General features: G+C 41.2%; 2 protein-coding genes across 2 annotated transcripts; one reads left to right on the top strand and one right to left on the bottom strand.

The window, feature by feature from the left end:
* Window positions 1–1105: 1105 nt before the first annotated feature.
* Window positions 1106–6398, bottom strand: gclm (glutamate-cysteine ligase, modifier subunit). Its single transcript, XM_012920108.5, has 7 exons — window positions 6005–6398; window positions 4145–4207; window positions 3218–3302; window positions 2812–2868; window positions 2528–2730; window positions 2270–2384; window positions 1106–1779 (listed from the first exon to the last, which is right to left on the bottom strand). The coding sequence occupies exons 1-7, from the start codon at window positions 6143–6145 to the stop codon at window positions 1610–1612; spliced, it is 834 nt and encodes a 277-aa protein (XP_012775562.1). The 5' UTR covers window positions 6146–6398; the 3' UTR covers window positions 1106–1609.
* A 5374-nt stretch (window positions 6399–11772) lies between these two features.
* On the top strand, window positions 11773–14772 carry ccl25b (chemokine (C-C motif) ligand 25b). Its single transcript, XM_076880366.1, has 5 exons — window positions 11773–11872; window positions 12255–12368; window positions 13827–13938; window positions 14117–14207; window positions 14295–14772. Exons 2-4 carry the CDS (start codon window positions 12305–12307, stop codon window positions 14205–14207), a joined length of 267 nt encoding a protein of 88 aa, XP_076736481.1. The 5' UTR covers window positions 11773–11872; window positions 12255–12304; the 3' UTR covers window positions 14295–14772.
* Window positions 14773–16580: the final 1808 nt, after the last annotated feature.

The following is a 16580-nucleotide window of genomic DNA, read 5'->3' as shown; positions in this document are numbered from 1 at the left end:
AAGCCTGTTTTTTAATCGAATCAATTCAAATGAAGACTGACCCCAAATACTCTGCAGGAGGAAATTATTCACCAGTGTTAATTATTTTATTTCATTAACATTTACACAAGCCCAATCTTTTTAAACCCCTCACCCCACCGTCGATTCCAGGTCTTCATTTTATCAACACCCAATTCATGATATACTTACAGGAGACACTTAATGTTAAACATGTTTTACAGTACGAGTAAATTCCGAGGAGTTCCTGGACCCTGTCTGCGATTCACAAATACAAACGTATTCCTCAAAAGTTTTTTCACATCTCCTCGGCACGGAGATTCCAGTGCTTTTAAACGACACATTTAAAAGTCATTTACTTTTAAAATACTCTCCCTCTGATTAATCTCATGAGCAAGATTGGGAGGTGAGGGTAAAATTTTTGATGTCATCTTAAAAAAAAAGTACATGGTTAAAAAAAAAAGAAATGAAAAAAAAAAAGAGCATAACTACGGAAGCGTAGAGCTGCCACCCAGGCAAAAGAAAAATACAAGTGTATCACGTTATAAGGTGAAAGGTTTATTGTTCTAACAAGATACTTTTCCTGTTTGTACAATATACTTTTCACGTTTGAACAACATAATATCACGTTATTACAATATAGGATCACGTTCGTACAATATAGGATCACGTTCGTACAATATAAATATTATATTGTACGAACGTGATAATTATGTATATTGTAATAACGTGATATTATGTTGTTCAAACGTGAAAAGTATATTGTACAAACATGATAGTATATTGTACAAACAGGAAAAGTATCTTGTTAGAACAATAAACCTTTCACCTTATAACGTGATACACTTGTATTTTTCTTTTGCCTGGGTGGCAGCTCTACGCTTCCGTACATAACGGAACAGAGTTATATGAGCTCACATGTCTGTCTGCTTTACAGGTTAAAGTCTAATTCAGACTCCCATCATACCACCACCCGAGTACCCAACCGTCACACGCATGTTAACGGTTTTATAACCGAAGGAATGTAAATATTATATAGCATGAAAAATCCCGCTCCCCACAAGTTATAATTTCCCTCTTTCCACATACGCTTCTCTTGCTTTAGCACTTATTTCACTCAGACTGGTATTTAAAGCATGATTCACACAGACGCGGGGAAGACAAAGCAGGGTTGATAACAGGAGGAGCAGATGCGAGGCACTTCATATCAGAGTATGGTTGAGAGACCTTCGTCATGGAGGTTTAACGAGCAGCACCTTTAAAGCGGCCTCTGGTGCGCTGATTTACACCAGATCTGTTACCTTACTAGTCACGGTGAGTCACCATGTGTTAATCTCAATTTATCAGTCTTTTCTCTCAAAGCTGACAGTGGAGTTGATCTTTGCACGTTCATGTCCGACTTTAAATCTCATGGAGACAGTGGTAAAGAACACCCGCGTGTCTTTAACCGAATGAATCACAGATGAGGAAGATGCAACCCGTCCGTACAGTTAAACAATGACTTCATGATTCATAATGATTGGCAGCACCCATTATTCAGAGCTGTAACTTTGCATGTGTGTGAATAAAAACGGAGGAAAATGGCTTCATCCCGCTCTCTCTAGTTTGGGTGCTAGGTGCTTGTCTTCTTTGCACTGACGAGGTAGCCCTTAGACTTGATGATGCCCCTGCTCTTGACAATAACGTTGTAGCGCAGGACCCACTCCAGCCTCCAGTCACCGATGTTCAGGTCCTGCGCTCCCGCCCGCACCGCCTCCTGAAACGTGTCTGCAGATATCAGCTCTGGAAAAAAAGAAATCAGTGCAAAGAAGGAGCAGTTTAAAACTCAATAAATAAATAACAGTCACAGTTTACTGTAAACTACAGAATGCAACTTATACTACACAAAGTGGGAAGTCACAAGCATCCCACTAAAGCCACTGAGCAGCCCAAGGACAAAGGACATGGAGAGGAGACAGCAAAGCAGGGAGACAGAGCAGGGGGAAGACATGCAATAAATGGCCTGAGACTGGGTTAAACAGCCAGGCCTCTGATTACCGGGTCACCTTATCAACCCTGCAGGTATACCTGCATCCCTGGTATGCGTTTTTAATCTTACAGGAATGATTTAGCTGCTCAGAAAATTTTCAGTGTTCTATTTTGTTTGAATATTTGAATTAGGACAAAACTTGAATTGGAATAAATGTTGCATTTATAGAAACATTAGCTGCATTCCAGTTTTACTTAGTAACAATTTAAAAACAACTATATGTCCAGCCGTCAACATCTTTACCTTTGGGATCATTGTGCGTCAGCAGCTGGATATCAAACTCCTTAGCAAACGCTGTCAGGTCTGGAGGCATCACGCAGCAGGAGGCCAGGTTGACCTGGTTACTGCTGGGCTTTATCTGCTCCGAGAAAAGGAAGGTGATGAGGGAATCGTAGCAGATAACAGATCGTTGTTCTCATGTGCTATCCTAATCAGAAGTCAGCATCACTTTTGACTGGCGATGACAGATTAAAGCTCGCATGTACAAAGCTTCCCACTGACCTGAGCCCACTTATAGAGCTGTTCCAGCAGATCTTTGTCCAGGTCAGAGGTGCCAATAGCGGCGATCTGCTTGCTTCTAACCAGAGCCTCCAGCTCCTCCCAGGCTGGCTGAAGGTGGGCCAAACTTTGGCTGTCGCCGTCTGAGGGCCCGGGTGGAGCAATGATAACAGAGTCAAGCTGGGACACTGCCAGCGTCTGGCAGGCTACGGATAACAGACAAATAAGGCTGTAGGTTTTAAGAAGCTTTTTGTTTTTTACTTTTGTTGAAGAAATTTAAAGCTCACCCATCTCCACTGCGTCTTTGATGGAAGACTGACCAGACTCATGCAGGAACAGCTTGACTGTGAAAACAACAAAGCATGAATAGCTGGTTCCTCTGGTGACTGCCACTTCTATCACTACCAACTCTATTCTGCAGTCAGCCAGATATTAGGTGGAGATGCTCTGAATTAATCCATTAGTTATCTGAATCAGGAATTTAATTTGGATATTATCTGATCGACAGGAGGACGTGTTGATAAAAAAAAAAAAAAAAAAAAAAAAAAAGGTGTGGTGACATCAAAGTTCATGTCGACTAAAACGTCAACCATGACCCTTAGCTTAAATCGCCAAGCTGGGTGATGAGGTACCTACAGGTCAGCGAGTAACTGGCTGATCCAGCTCTCTGCTGGGACAGCAACCAACACTGACCTGAAACCTTCAACTCCTCTCTCTCTTCAGGTGTGATTGCGTCTGTTGCCTCTGGTATGGAGAACTCCAGTGTGTCAGTCAAGTCCTGCATTAGACAGTAAAGAAAAGCGGTCTGATCACCGCCCTCATCCGACATGAGAAATGTGGCACGGCCAGTCTCACCTGGTTTTTACTATATGTGTATGTTGTACATATGTACAAATATACCATTCAGGCCATAAATATGACAGAGGGACAGGTGACACTGGTGAGGAGCTTTCTCACGTGCTGAACCGTGAACTTGAAAGATTTTATTGGTGGCCATAAGCGAGAAGAGACTTGCATTTGGATATATTTAAGGCCTCTTACTTCAGCTCTTTCAAACCTCCCACTGAGTCCGGTGGGCCTCGTGATATAAGCCGAGGCAGATTAGCTGATCCAAGCAAAAAAATACCCACAGTGGGAGTGAGTTCAGCAGGAGAGCTGGTTGACTACAACAGTTCCTAAAGCCTCCTTTATTTCATTTCAGTATTTTGAGACCATGATAAAAGGGTAAAAACACTGCATCCAATGCCCTCCAATTTATTTTAAAGTTAATGGGGAAAAAACTCCTCCATAAAAGGTTACGTCCCACCCCCCCCCAGTCCCTTAAGCTAACAGACAGATGCACATTTGGTATGGCGCCTTTGGCAGGCAGCACTGCATGAACATTCACCATGACAGCCTAGAGCCTAGAGAATTTCTTTGATGTCCATCTACATCTATTGCGTTATTTTACTTTCCCAAGCACTGGACTCCATCTGACTGACAGTGAGACATTCACCTACTGCAGGTCTGACTATCGCAGCTGTGTATTACCCAAAGGCACAAACTCTCTGACAAACTGGTTTATATATTGGAGTTAATTACTACGGCTGAAACATTAGAAAGCTGAAATAGTTTTCCCACCTTGGATGACAGCTTTGTTGTGGAAATCCATTCGCTCAGCGAGGCTTGAATGCAGTCTCGAAGCTGAAACATCAAAACGGACTTACGGTTAGGCCAACGACCATGAGACATGCAGACAGCTGGAGCTCATCAGCAGACTCCCAAACAGCTGGAATATGCTGCTCCGAAAACATGACAAGTAATGACATCAGCTGGACCGACTTTAAAGGTATCCAATATCGGTCCAGTTTAAGGTGAACTGAATGCTTTGTTTATATAAAGAAAAGTCAACCTATTAACCTATGAACACAAAGATATTTGTGACATTTGCTGCATCAGTTGTTTTGAATTGAACGAGTGAGACAGGTTCATTAGTGTTGTGAGACTTTGAAAGACAAACTGTGACTGGTTTAACAGGATTTGTAGCTGCTGAAAAATGTCTTTAATAACCTTAGCTTTGACACCTCGCTCATATCAGTCAGATATCACAAATGGCAAAAGGCTCACAACTTATTTAAGGTGGTCACATGATTGCAAAGTTGGCCACACATGAACACACATGTAGTAATTTGTCCTACAGAAGTAAATTACATAACTGAACACTGCCCATAGTTTGTGCAAGGCAAGGGCTGCAAAAGACTGTGTCGAAAAAATTACTTCCTAAAGCTCGATTTTGCTCCCTATAGCATTTTGTGAGAAGTTAGCCACATGTGTCGTGTTCCAAAACAGATTTTCAGTAATGACCTTAAAAGCCTACCCTGTGATAACTCATTTTTTCCCCTGTTGTGGCAGTAAAAGTTGTCTTTGATTGCAGATCTTATATAGAGAGAGCCACCAAACCACCTTAAACACAATTCTGACTACAGAAGACAAACGCAGGATCACACTTCATGAAGAAACACACATACAGGACGGAGAAAGTCTTATTACACTATTCAACATGCACTGCTCTGCACACCATTTGCAAAAAAACAACAACAACAACCTGTCCACTATGCTATGGCTGATAAAAAAAGACTACAAGTGCCACTTTAGGGTAAGTTACACCCAAAATGTAGCCAAGAAAACTGCAAGCCATGTCTTTATTTTTGAGGATTTAATGAATGAATGCTGTGCTGAATCAGGAACAAGTCGAAACCAAACCCTCCCAGCAGTCCTGCCTTTATATAACACTGTAAACAATTCAGTTCACCAACTATTCAACTTTCAACTACTAAATCAAAATGCTGACAAAGGATTTTATTAAACGAAATGTTTAAACAGTTAAAGCTTCAACAAAAGTGAAGATTAGTAGTTTATGTTTAGACAGTTATGTAACTATTAGGCTCTGGAGCTCTGACATGTTCTGTTCATTGTTTAGCCGTGAATGACTCATAAACCAATCAACCGCTGTATCAATATGTTTATTACTGACACATGAGCATTTTATGAGAGTAGAGCACACTGTAAGTGCTGGTTTTGTTGTCACATTTCAGGCTGTCAGTTAATCATATCACCTGCGGGTAATACACCTGTTTGAAGCTCTCGGGTCTGTATTTACAGTGGTTTTCACAGCCTCGTGTCTGTAAACTTTTACCTTAGGCCGGATCGTAAAGTTGGTTACACTACGAACCTTTAACACACTAGTAAAATTAAAGTGAAACTGATGAGCTACACCACTTTAGCCCACATATGCGTCTAAATATGGACGGATGGGATATGAAATGCATATTTTCGAATGTATTTCAGTCATATTTCTCTTCATATAAGCTCTATGTGTAACCTTACCCAGGCCTATCAGTTACCACTCGTCGGTATCAATATCAGGTTGAATAATTAGCTAGGCGCTAAGCTAACGGGCTACATGCCACTGCCGTTTCCAACCGTCTTGTTATGTTTTACCTCCTCGCTGGGAGAGCCCGGACACTTCTTTTTCAGGCGACTTCGGTTGACCAGATTCCCGGTGTGGAGCCTGAAGGTCTTCGCGTGACTCAGCAGCATCTTCGCCTCAGTGTTGGTGTTGGTAGTGTTTTGAGAATCCATGTGCTCTCGGACGCTAGGCTAACAAGCTGCTAAACTGTTTAGTTGGCTGCGGTGAAATGTGACATCAGTAGTGTTGTCACTCCGTCACTGACTGCTGGACAAGCACACTGCAACACAGACCCCCACCGGCACTGTCAAAATGATGTGGTCAGGATGACTTGCACTCCGCGCTGACTAGCTGGTTTGGTTGTTACTCGTAAGCCGGTGTGTCACGCCCACATAGCGGCGGCGGTGGAATGAGAGAGCTGGTCCGGATAACAACATGGAGTGACATCCAGCACTGGATTCATGGAGCGGATTCTTGCACCGAACAAGTCCCACCACTGGATGGCGGTGTCTAAACATTACTAACAAGGCATTTACTCATTTGCCTTCAGTGCCCGGCTTAATTCTTTGTGGCGTGAATTCAGCAAGGTCCTGAAAATAGTTCTAAGACATTCTGGTGCATATTCACATGATAACATCACACAGTTGCTGCAGATTTGTTGGCTGAACATCCACAGTGAAAATCTCCTGTTCCACCAAATCCCAAACGTGCTCTATTGGATTGAGATGTAATGACTGTGGAGTTCATGTGAGTCATTGCCATGTTAAAGAAACCAGTTTGAGGTGACCTAAACTTTGTAACATGGACTGTTATCATTCTGGAGGCAGCCATCAGATGATGGGTTCACTGCAGTCATGAAGGGATGGACATTCTCAGCAACAACACTCAGGTAGGCTGTGGTGTATAAACAATGCACCAACAAAAGAGTGCCAATATGCACAGGTGAGCCTGTGCAAACTGTAGCCTCAGTTTCTTGTTCTTAGGTGACAGTGGTGGAACCTGTTGTGATCTTCTGCTCATGTTGCCTATCTGCTTCCAGGTTTGACATGCCGTGCATTCAGAGATGCTCTTCTGCATACCTTCGTTTTAATGAGTGGTTATCTGAGTTGCTTTCCCATCAGCCCAAAGCGGTCTAGTCATTCTCCTTTGACCTCTTGCATCAAGAAAGCATCTTCCCCCAGAGAACTTTACTTGATATTTTCTATTTTGGGGATCATTCTCTGTAAAACCCTAGAGATGGTTGTGTGGAAAAATCCCATTAGTTTAATAAATACTCATAAAACAACGATGCCAAAGTCACTTAAATCATCTTGGTTCCCAATTCTCATGCTCAGTTTAGCAGGTCATCTCATCAACATTCTTAAATGTACTGGTTTGCTGTCATCTGATTGACTGATTATATATGTGCATTAAAGAGATGTACCTAATTAACTGACACTACTGTGTATAATGTCGCTAATGCTTTATTTAAACTTGCATGCATTTTCAAATTTTCAAATTCAAATTTAATTCCAATTTATTTTCTAATACTTTTGACTTTTTATAGGTAACAGCTTTAGTTAATAGTTTCTATGATTTTGTATTTTCTAATTAGTTTTTAATTAAGTTTAGTTTAGATTTGTTGTTTTCACTTGTTTTTTGTTTTATTTATCCTTTATTTAACCAGGAAACTATGATTCTTTAAAGATTTAAAAGTCTCTTTCTCAAGAACGCCCTGACCAAGAAAGACAGAAGTACAGCCAACAGAGTTGCACAACCTAGAACATACAGACCCACACACACACAGGCAACAAAAAAATATGCAAAGTAACAACACTAAAATACAGCCGATAAGCAAATACAACACAAAAACAACCAAAGTTTGTGAACCTCAGTGGCTATGAACTCTGAAACATCAATAAACATCATCGCATTGGGCCAAAGAAATAAGTGAATCACGTTCAGACAAAACCTCTACAGTCAAATCATTCACAATCACCTTGAATTCATTTAGTGAGATCAGTCCCTTAAGTGTTTTGTTAACTTTGGAGCTGTTTCCAGAGGGAAACAGTTGCGATTGCATTCGAATTCTCCTAATGTTTTTTCTAAATTCATTGTGAATCTTTGGAACAGACAGAAGGTATAGGTCTGGGGACCTAAGACAATAACTTCCCACATTTTTCTGTAATTAGGATGCGATCTAGCAAGAATAGCTTTATAAATAAGAACACAGCAGTGGTTGAGAGAGTCTATGAAATGACAAAGCAAACCATCGACCTAAGCATACAACATACAGTGGTGCGTCAGAGTTTTAAGGTTTGTAATAAATCTCCGTGCTCCATGATAGACAGAATGTAAACATTCTGAAGATGCATGCAAATACATGTAAATAACATGACCATAATCCAGGACTGACACAACGGTGGAAGCAACGGTCTGGTTCTTGCCTCAAAAGACTGTTCGTGCATCAACTATAGTGATGGACGAACAGTTCAGCGGCTCGGTTTTGTCAGCATTTGAAGCAAATATTAAATCACCCAGGCTTTGTTTCCAGCTAGCAGTTTTCTCATTTTGTGTTTATTTTTCTTTAGCTTAACTGTCAGTCTGTTTAGCATGTTTTAATATAAAGGGTTTTTGTCAGGGAAGAGTTCTCAAGAGTGCAGAAATAGGTGTTACACAACACTTTGTGAAAACAGTCAACTTACTGTCATGTAGACAGTTCAAGCCTCAGTAAACATTTGCCTCAACAAGCAGTTTGTGCTGTCACTTTTAACCGAACTGCCAAAGACTGTTTTCATTTTGGTAGCTTTGAAAGTACACTTTATCTCTTCAGTTATTTTTTTTCACAAGTCTTTTTTCCCCCAGTTAACGAAAGTAACAACTATAATAACATTGTTCCCAATTGGCTGTATCATTTCTTGTACTTCTTGGCACGGGAGAGCATTATTACACAAGAAGGTTGTCCTGTCTTTATCATACATGAAGATTGGCACTATATGAGTCTGAACTGCTTTTGCTTTGCGTGTTAAGATTTAAGTTAGAAACCGTATAAACAAAATGTAAAAACAAATTAGCTCCACTTTATTCGCTGCTGAATAACGTCCATGCATTTGTTCCATCTAGTCCAGACTCTTGTCATCGATTATCAGGTTGTTCTAAAAGCTTAGCTTAGTTATGCTGCTTTAGGTTCGGGCTGCTGGAGGGAATTCCCATGATGCACTGAGCATTTCTTCTCCTCTCAACTCTTTTCACCTGTGATACGTTTGTGCCAAATCTGCACATCGTTGCTTTCTGTATGCTTTCTCCTGTAGTTTGCATTATCCAATCCTCGATGAGGTTCTGCTGGACACCTCTTCCTGCTGAAATGCAGTTCTTCTTCCCCACACTTGAAAAGTGTGCTACATTTGCTACATTTGGCACATTTGGTAGGTTTCCTGTTAATACTTTTTTTACTTCGGTCTTTTACTATGACAGCCAGCGATAAAATCCTAAGAATGGGAAATGCAATACTGTGAGACATGGTATAAATATGCAACAGTTAGAATAAAACTTAATTAAATAAGAATCTGCACCATAGTCCTACACTGTCAAACTCCTAAAATCCCAGCAATGAGAAGGGCCACTGTGCAGTTTGTGCTTTTAGTTATGATATTCTGTCACATTGCAGATCATTTATCTGCACTTTACTCAAGAAGTACTTTGAATGCAGCACCCAGAGTAAAAAAACGAAGTTCTGTAAATCCTCGCTTCTGCCCCCGTGTTTTCACTCCGAGGCTGTTTTTCGTGGCATGGTTTGTTCTGGTAAGCCTTTTCTTCGTTACAGACATGCCGACATGTCACAGAAGGAAAAGCCTAAGGCTAAAAAATAACATTGAGTTCCACTTTGGCCCTTGAGATTCGTAGTCCTTGAAAAGAACACAGCAATTTTTAGAAATGTGAGTGTTGGCCTCTCGAGTAAAGTACAAGCATTTACTTTACTGTGATATACAGGAAATTAGAAAGTGTGTGTTTGCTTATTTTTAAGAAGTCAAGAGAAAGCCCTGTTTCCTGTTGGAAATGACACAGCCCTCAAGCACAAAGCGAGGTCAATGAAGCTAAATCCTTTTTCCAGTTTTGGTGTAGAAGTCTGGCCAGAGTGTAGACACTAATATCATCTAACTCTGACTGCGAGCCAAGCGTTTTCAGACCTTTTTAACCTGGTATCCACGCCTGACCTCATAAATGTTCTTGATGAAAGCCAGGAAATTCCCATGAGCAGGGTTCCAGGGCCCACGAAACGCGAGGGCTTTTATAGCTGCATATTTGGAGGTGACTGATTCACAATCAGATATTTGCTGAATACAGATATATGGTATCTAAGAAAGCAGCCCCCGGGTTTCTCCCACTGTCCAAAGGCATGTTTGTTAGGTTTAGGTTAGGTGTGAATAACTGTCTGGCTCTCTGGACTGAGGACCTGTCCAGGCTTCAGCGCCCCTGCAATCCTGACTTGGATATGCAGCTAAGAAAGTGGATAGACTCAGAAGTAAAATTTATAAAGTAGCCACATGTTGCAGCCACAGACCTGCAGGACGTTCGCCATCTGATAGATGCATATTGAGAATCTTGTTTGTATCAGCGTGTTTCAGAGGATGCAAGAGGGACTCATTCTTCAACAGTGTGTACTAAAAAATGGACAGTGTGTTCGTATCTTCTTTGTTTGTGCTGGGAACTCCCATGTTTTAGCCACTCGGTGGTATTTACATGATTGCTTCTTGGCTCCAACACCAAGAGCACAAATATTTACCACTAGAATATTATCCCTGGCAGTGTGATCTAGGCCTTCCTGGAAAGTAATATAAAGATTGACAAAAAGCAGAAAAGTTCAATGTATCAAAGGGAACCTGCCATGCTCTTCGTCTTTTGTTTTGTTTTTGCATGTATATACTAGTTTAGTAGCGGATGCTTATGTTATACTTGGCCAAAGTTTCATATAATCAAGTCAACTTGTGTACAAGTAATCACTGTGAGCCTGGAGCTCCAGTTAGAAGGGTTTTCTGATCTTGGCTCTCTGTGTTGTTGTTTAGAATAGATTTCTGTAGTATGGTCATGTATGAAACAGTGAGAGCACAGGAGCCCCAACACCTGCTGTTCAAATCGTCTGTTTGCAAGGAGCAGCCAATCAGAAGTACGGTGGCTTAAAGGGACACAGGTGGTAAAATGGCTTTAGACAGAAAAGCCCAGCATGAGATAAAGGATCTGGACTGGATGGGTAAAATTTATGACAACTTCTCATGTAGCACCAAAAAGAATCTCTTCTCAGGAGTGGTATAAACAGTAAATGGTTGCAGCTGGTATTAGAAAACACACAGTAAACCAACTTTGGCCGCTGTCATACATCTGGAAAGCTTTAGTGCTGTGAGACTGGATCAGTGTTTGTGTGAAGAACTGTAAATCCCAAAGCCAAACCTCTCTCCTTGGTCTTGTTCTCTAAACATATAATTTTGAAGGCGATCATTTTCATGCAAGACCCCCTGCATGACTCCGTCCTAAACATGCGGTGCAGCCAGTGTGAGACTGAAATAGATAAACTCCAATTTTATCTTCATTTTTGTCAGGCACACCTTGTCTGCGAGGAAGTTTGGCGATTCGCGAGATGCATTATCATGAAAGGCATTGTTGTACATGGGGTGTGAGTCAGTTGCTTAACACCAACTGTCATTGGGTGGTACTGACATGTGTGTTGACGAGCGTGAGATTCCCTTTGCCCACTCCAAAACAAGTGGCATTCAGGGATGAAGTTGGAGCGCTGACAATTCTGAGTGGGTGTGGCACAAGATAATTTGGGGGAGGGCACAGCATGATGTGCAATATAAGAGTGCTGCTCTTATATGGACCAACATTTTTCCTTCTAGGACATCTTTTGAAAGACTGGATGTGATCAGGTACGTTTCTCTGAAGGCTGATAAAACAAGCAGCTTGTGCTGATCTTTCACAATCTGGATTTTATAGAAATGTTTTTATGTGTTCCACATGTATTGAGGTTAAGCCAGTCTGAGCGATAACAAAAGAGTAGGGGTTCTAGCTGTAACTCCCGCTTTTTTGCAAAACATCACTCAGAGTGCTTGAAGAGGAACAGCTGTCAGCAGCTGGAAGCCTGACAGGGGTCAAAGACACGACTGTATTCTTTCACAAGAGCTTGAGGGGAGGGATATGCTTTGGAAAACAACTGAATGTTTGCCCAACATTTTCAAAGCAGTGGGAGTGATAGAGTCTAGCTCCAACTTTCAGTTTGACTTTGCTCTTTGTCTCCTTGTGTTTGTGCAGTGAACAACACATCAAGAACAGCAGCAACAGCAGGAAGAACAACGGCAGCCATGAAGTTTCACGCTCTTGTCTTGATTTTGCTCTTCGCCTGCATGTACCTGAGTCTCGCACAAGGTAAGTGCAACAAAAATGGTCTGGTTTCACGTCACAAACTGCAACATTTTCGTTTAAATTTGGAATGTTTACAGAATGCACCGAAACGCAACCATGCAGATTTTTACAGTAGCTGATAAGCACTATCTGTGATAAGTGGATCAGTAAAAATATGCACCCATAGTTGGTTTGAAGTGAGCATTACTATGTGCTGTCTTGTTTTAATCATTTCCCCATGCCACATTCCTTTAAAACGTTTTAGTGAACGAGATAAATGCTTCCACTCCGAGCCCTTTATCACAACGCTTTAAGCGCAATCTGTCATCTTGACTTCATGTGGCGACTTTGCTTCAGATTTAAGCAGCAACAGAATAAGTAAAGTTAAAGATAAAACAAATTCATAAAATAATGGATGTTTATGTCTAAGAAACTGTCGTTTTTGGACGCAGCTGTAACATTAGAGGAATACAGACATTAAATAATCAATACTTTTGATCCACTTATATGTGTAGATCTTTTTAGTAGTTGTGTACTGTAAGAATCTAAAAGGATCCTAATACTTTTTTAGCCAAAATATAAAAGCAGTCATTGAATTTCCAGTATTTTTAGACTTTAGCGCAGCTCTGTTTTTCATGTAAGACCACCGCTGTCAGGTTTTAGGGCATTTGCAGTCTTTTCTCAACCAATTTTCAATGCTGTGTTTTTTCTGAAATCACTGAATGCCCGTTTTTCCCCCTTGATGGGTTCTTGGACCCCAATGTGCCACTGCATTTAACAAATCCTGGAAGGACTCCTCGTCTTAACAAAAGCTGGCTTTTTCTTTCTTTTTTTTCTTAGTGCATGCTGTGAAATCAGTTGCAGCCTCTGCCAAATATGACAGTTCGTTTTACATCAAAAAAGTAGCTTTACTGAAATGTAATAAAAATTAAATATATAAATTACAGTATAAGCATTTTGGCTTGGCGTTTACACAAGGCTGCTTCATCCAGCGGAAAATACATTCAGCGATGGTAAAGATAAGGTGATAAGACCGTGAAAGGCAGTTAGATGGCATGCACTCGCTGATGCCAAAAACTCTGTTTCTGTTCCCGAAATAGATCTGTGCTACTTTTATTGGGCAACATGGAAATTCTCCCGGACACTGCTGGCCGAGGTCCAGATCTGTTAAAATCCTCAAAAGGCCCAGTTATATAAATTCTTTATCGTGGATGTATGGATTCTTAGACATTATATTTTCCTTTTTTGTTCTAGTAAATAGTCCAAAAAAATAACACAGGACTAAATCGGAACTAAAAAGAGAAAGTTACGTTTGTTTTCATAGGCTTTGGGCAACGAAAGCTACACACACACACACACACACACACACACACACACACACACACACACACACACACACACACACACACAGTGATTGCTCAACTTCCCCAAGAGCGACATTTTCAAGTGCGATAGTTTATAAATCTCTAACTTACTTTACAGGCTCGTACGGGAACTGCTGCCTCGGCTACGTCAAAGAAATTAGAAAGAAGGCAAACATCATCAGTTACACCAAGCAGGAATCAGATGGTGATTGCAACATCAAAGCAATTTTGTGAGTATCAATTTTTAAGTGCTTAACCTTTGACGCTTGCTGACCATTTGCTGTTCGCACATCGTTAAATTCCACCATAATAAATTAGCAAAAGTCCTGTTTACTGAGGAAGTGACTGATCCACATGTGTGTCCACGACTTGACATCTCTAAATAATGACGTCCATGTGTATGTTTAGGTTTACGATGAAGAGAAGGCCAAAACCTGTGTGCGCCAACCCAAATGACGAATGGGTCAAGAAGGAGATGGGGAGGCTAAATCCGCAATAGGTAAAAAGATACAAAACATACTCTCACAATGACATACACTCTCAGTGACAATGCACATTAATCATCATAAACCCTGTGTCTTTGTAGGCCACCAAAAGGAACAAAAACAGAAGGAGAGAGAGAACAGCGGTCTCTTCAGGCCTCTGTCAGGCATCGTATATCATCTTTAACGAGATGGATTGTGTTTCAGTAGATTAGGCATTTCCTGTTGCTGATGGTGAATCATGTACACGGTTCTCTGATACAGAAACAAACTGTATTCTTAAAGTTATATCCAGTATAACGAAAAGTCTTTTATATGAACAGTCTATGATAGTGTTCCCTTCTCTGTGATGTGTAGCGCCTGCTAGGAATGAGCCACTCTTTGGCAGCTTTGAAATGTGAATAAATGTATTCTGTATGTGAGAAAAGAACGTGTGCAAAAAAACACTTTAAGACTAAGCTGAGTTTGTTTTGTTTTTATATATACGTATATATCTACGACAGAGTTCCTAATTTTTGTATCAGCACTCTAATTGTACTCTGTGTTTTTCTATTGCAAATAAAGTCCAAATGCAAACAAAAACTCTGGTTTCCATAAAAGTGAATAATTAATTAGAAATGCATCCAGCTGCTTTAAATCATTTTGCTTTGTTCTAGTGTTTTCCGGAAGATTCCAGTAAAAGGAGGCCAACTCGCCTTTGGTCCAGTAATCTCGAACATATTTTTTTACCCTCAGCTTCAGCTGATAATTGACTACATGAGCCATCTGTCAAAGCTATAAAAGAAGCTATTTGTTCTACTGTACACTAAATCCAGTATTCACTAGCTTGATGAGAACATCATTAAGATAAAAGTGAATGCGTTATCTCAACCGTTCAATCCAGATGGGATTAAAGCACAAACTTAACATACTTCACGTCTGTCTTAAAACAGCAGTACATGCTGCCAATGAAAAGCTCGAGTGTGTTTCCATTCTTAGTGAGATGTCCGTATTACTCACAGTCATCCCATGAGGATGTATTTAATTACCAGTCACAACTCAAGGAAACCTGCTGAAATTCACTTGGGAAAAATAGCGATAGTTTTTGGTTTTAACTACAAGTCCTTAAGTGAAAAACTCAAAACTAGACTTGATTAAAAGCGATTTAGTAAATACAAAACTATAAAAATCAAATGAAGCATAGCTTTTATATATGTATTAAACGTCAAATGTAATAGAAATAAAAGTATCAGAAAATGCAGAAAAGTGCATTATTATATATGATAGCAGGTCACCTTATTAGGTACAGCTCCTAATGCATATAATAATCATGTATTTAGAATCAGAATCAGAATCAGAATGGGTTTATTGCCAGATGTTGAGGTTTACAACATTAGGAATTTGCTGCGGTGCTTCAGTGCAAACAATAAGAATTAAAGTGCTATGTAGAAAGAAAGATATGTGCATGAGATATACATTAGATATATACATGAGAATAAGAATAAGAATTAAGAGTGCTACGTAGAAGGATATATACATGAGTGCAGGTGGTGATCAGTGCCAGACATGAAATGATGCAGTGACACAGCGTAGGGTCATGTGTGAGTGGCGGGGACAGTCATGTGGTTATTGTTCATGTGTCCAACAGCAGAGGGGAAGAAACTGTTCTTGTGGCGAGAGGTTCTGGTGCGAATGGACCGGAGCCTCCTGCCTGAGGGGAGCAGGTCAAACAGACTGTGTCCAGGGTGGGAAGGGTCAGCTGAGATCCGGGCTGCACGCCGCAGTGTCCTGGAGGTGTACAGGTCCTGCAGAGATGGGAGTCTGCAGCCAATCACCTTCTCAGCAGAGCGCACAACACGCTGCAGTCTCTGTTTGTCCCTGACAGTGGCTCCAGCGTACCACACGGTGATGGAGGAGGTGAGGATGGACTCGATGATTGCGGTGTAGAATTGCATCATCGTCCGTGTTGGCAGGTTGAATTTCTTCAGCTGCCTCAGGAAGTACATCCTCTGCTGGGCTTTCTTGATGACGGAGGTGATGGTGGGCTCCCACTTCAGGTCCTGGGTGATGGTGGTACCCAGGAAGCGGAATGAGTCCACAGAGGTGATGGGGGTGTCAGTCAGGATGATGGGGGGGAGTGGGGCTGTGTGCTTCCTGAAGTCCACAATAATCTCCACTGTCTTCTGGGCATTCAGCACCAGGTTGTTGTGGCTGCACCAGGACACCAGACGTTCAACCTCTCTCCTGTAGGCAGACTCGTCCCCGTCCGAGATGAGTCCAATAACGGTGGTGTCATCTGCAAACTTGATTAGCTTGACAGACTGGTGGGTGGAGGTGCAGCAGTTGGTGTACAGGGAGAAGAGCAGAGGAGAAAGAACACAGCCCTGAGGGGAGCCGGTGCTGATGGTCCG

The sequence above is a fragment of the Maylandia zebra genome, linkage group LG23, assembly GCF_041146795.1.
Source record: "Maylandia zebra isolate NMK-2024a linkage group LG23, Mzebra_GT3a, whole genome shotgun sequence".
In the NCBI taxonomy this organism is placed as follows: domain Eukaryota; kingdom Metazoa; phylum Chordata; class Actinopteri; order Cichliformes; family Cichlidae; genus Maylandia; species Maylandia zebra.
The sequence above is the reverse complement of the archived record's forward strand: the minus strand, read 5'-3'. Positions and strand labels throughout refer to the sequence as shown.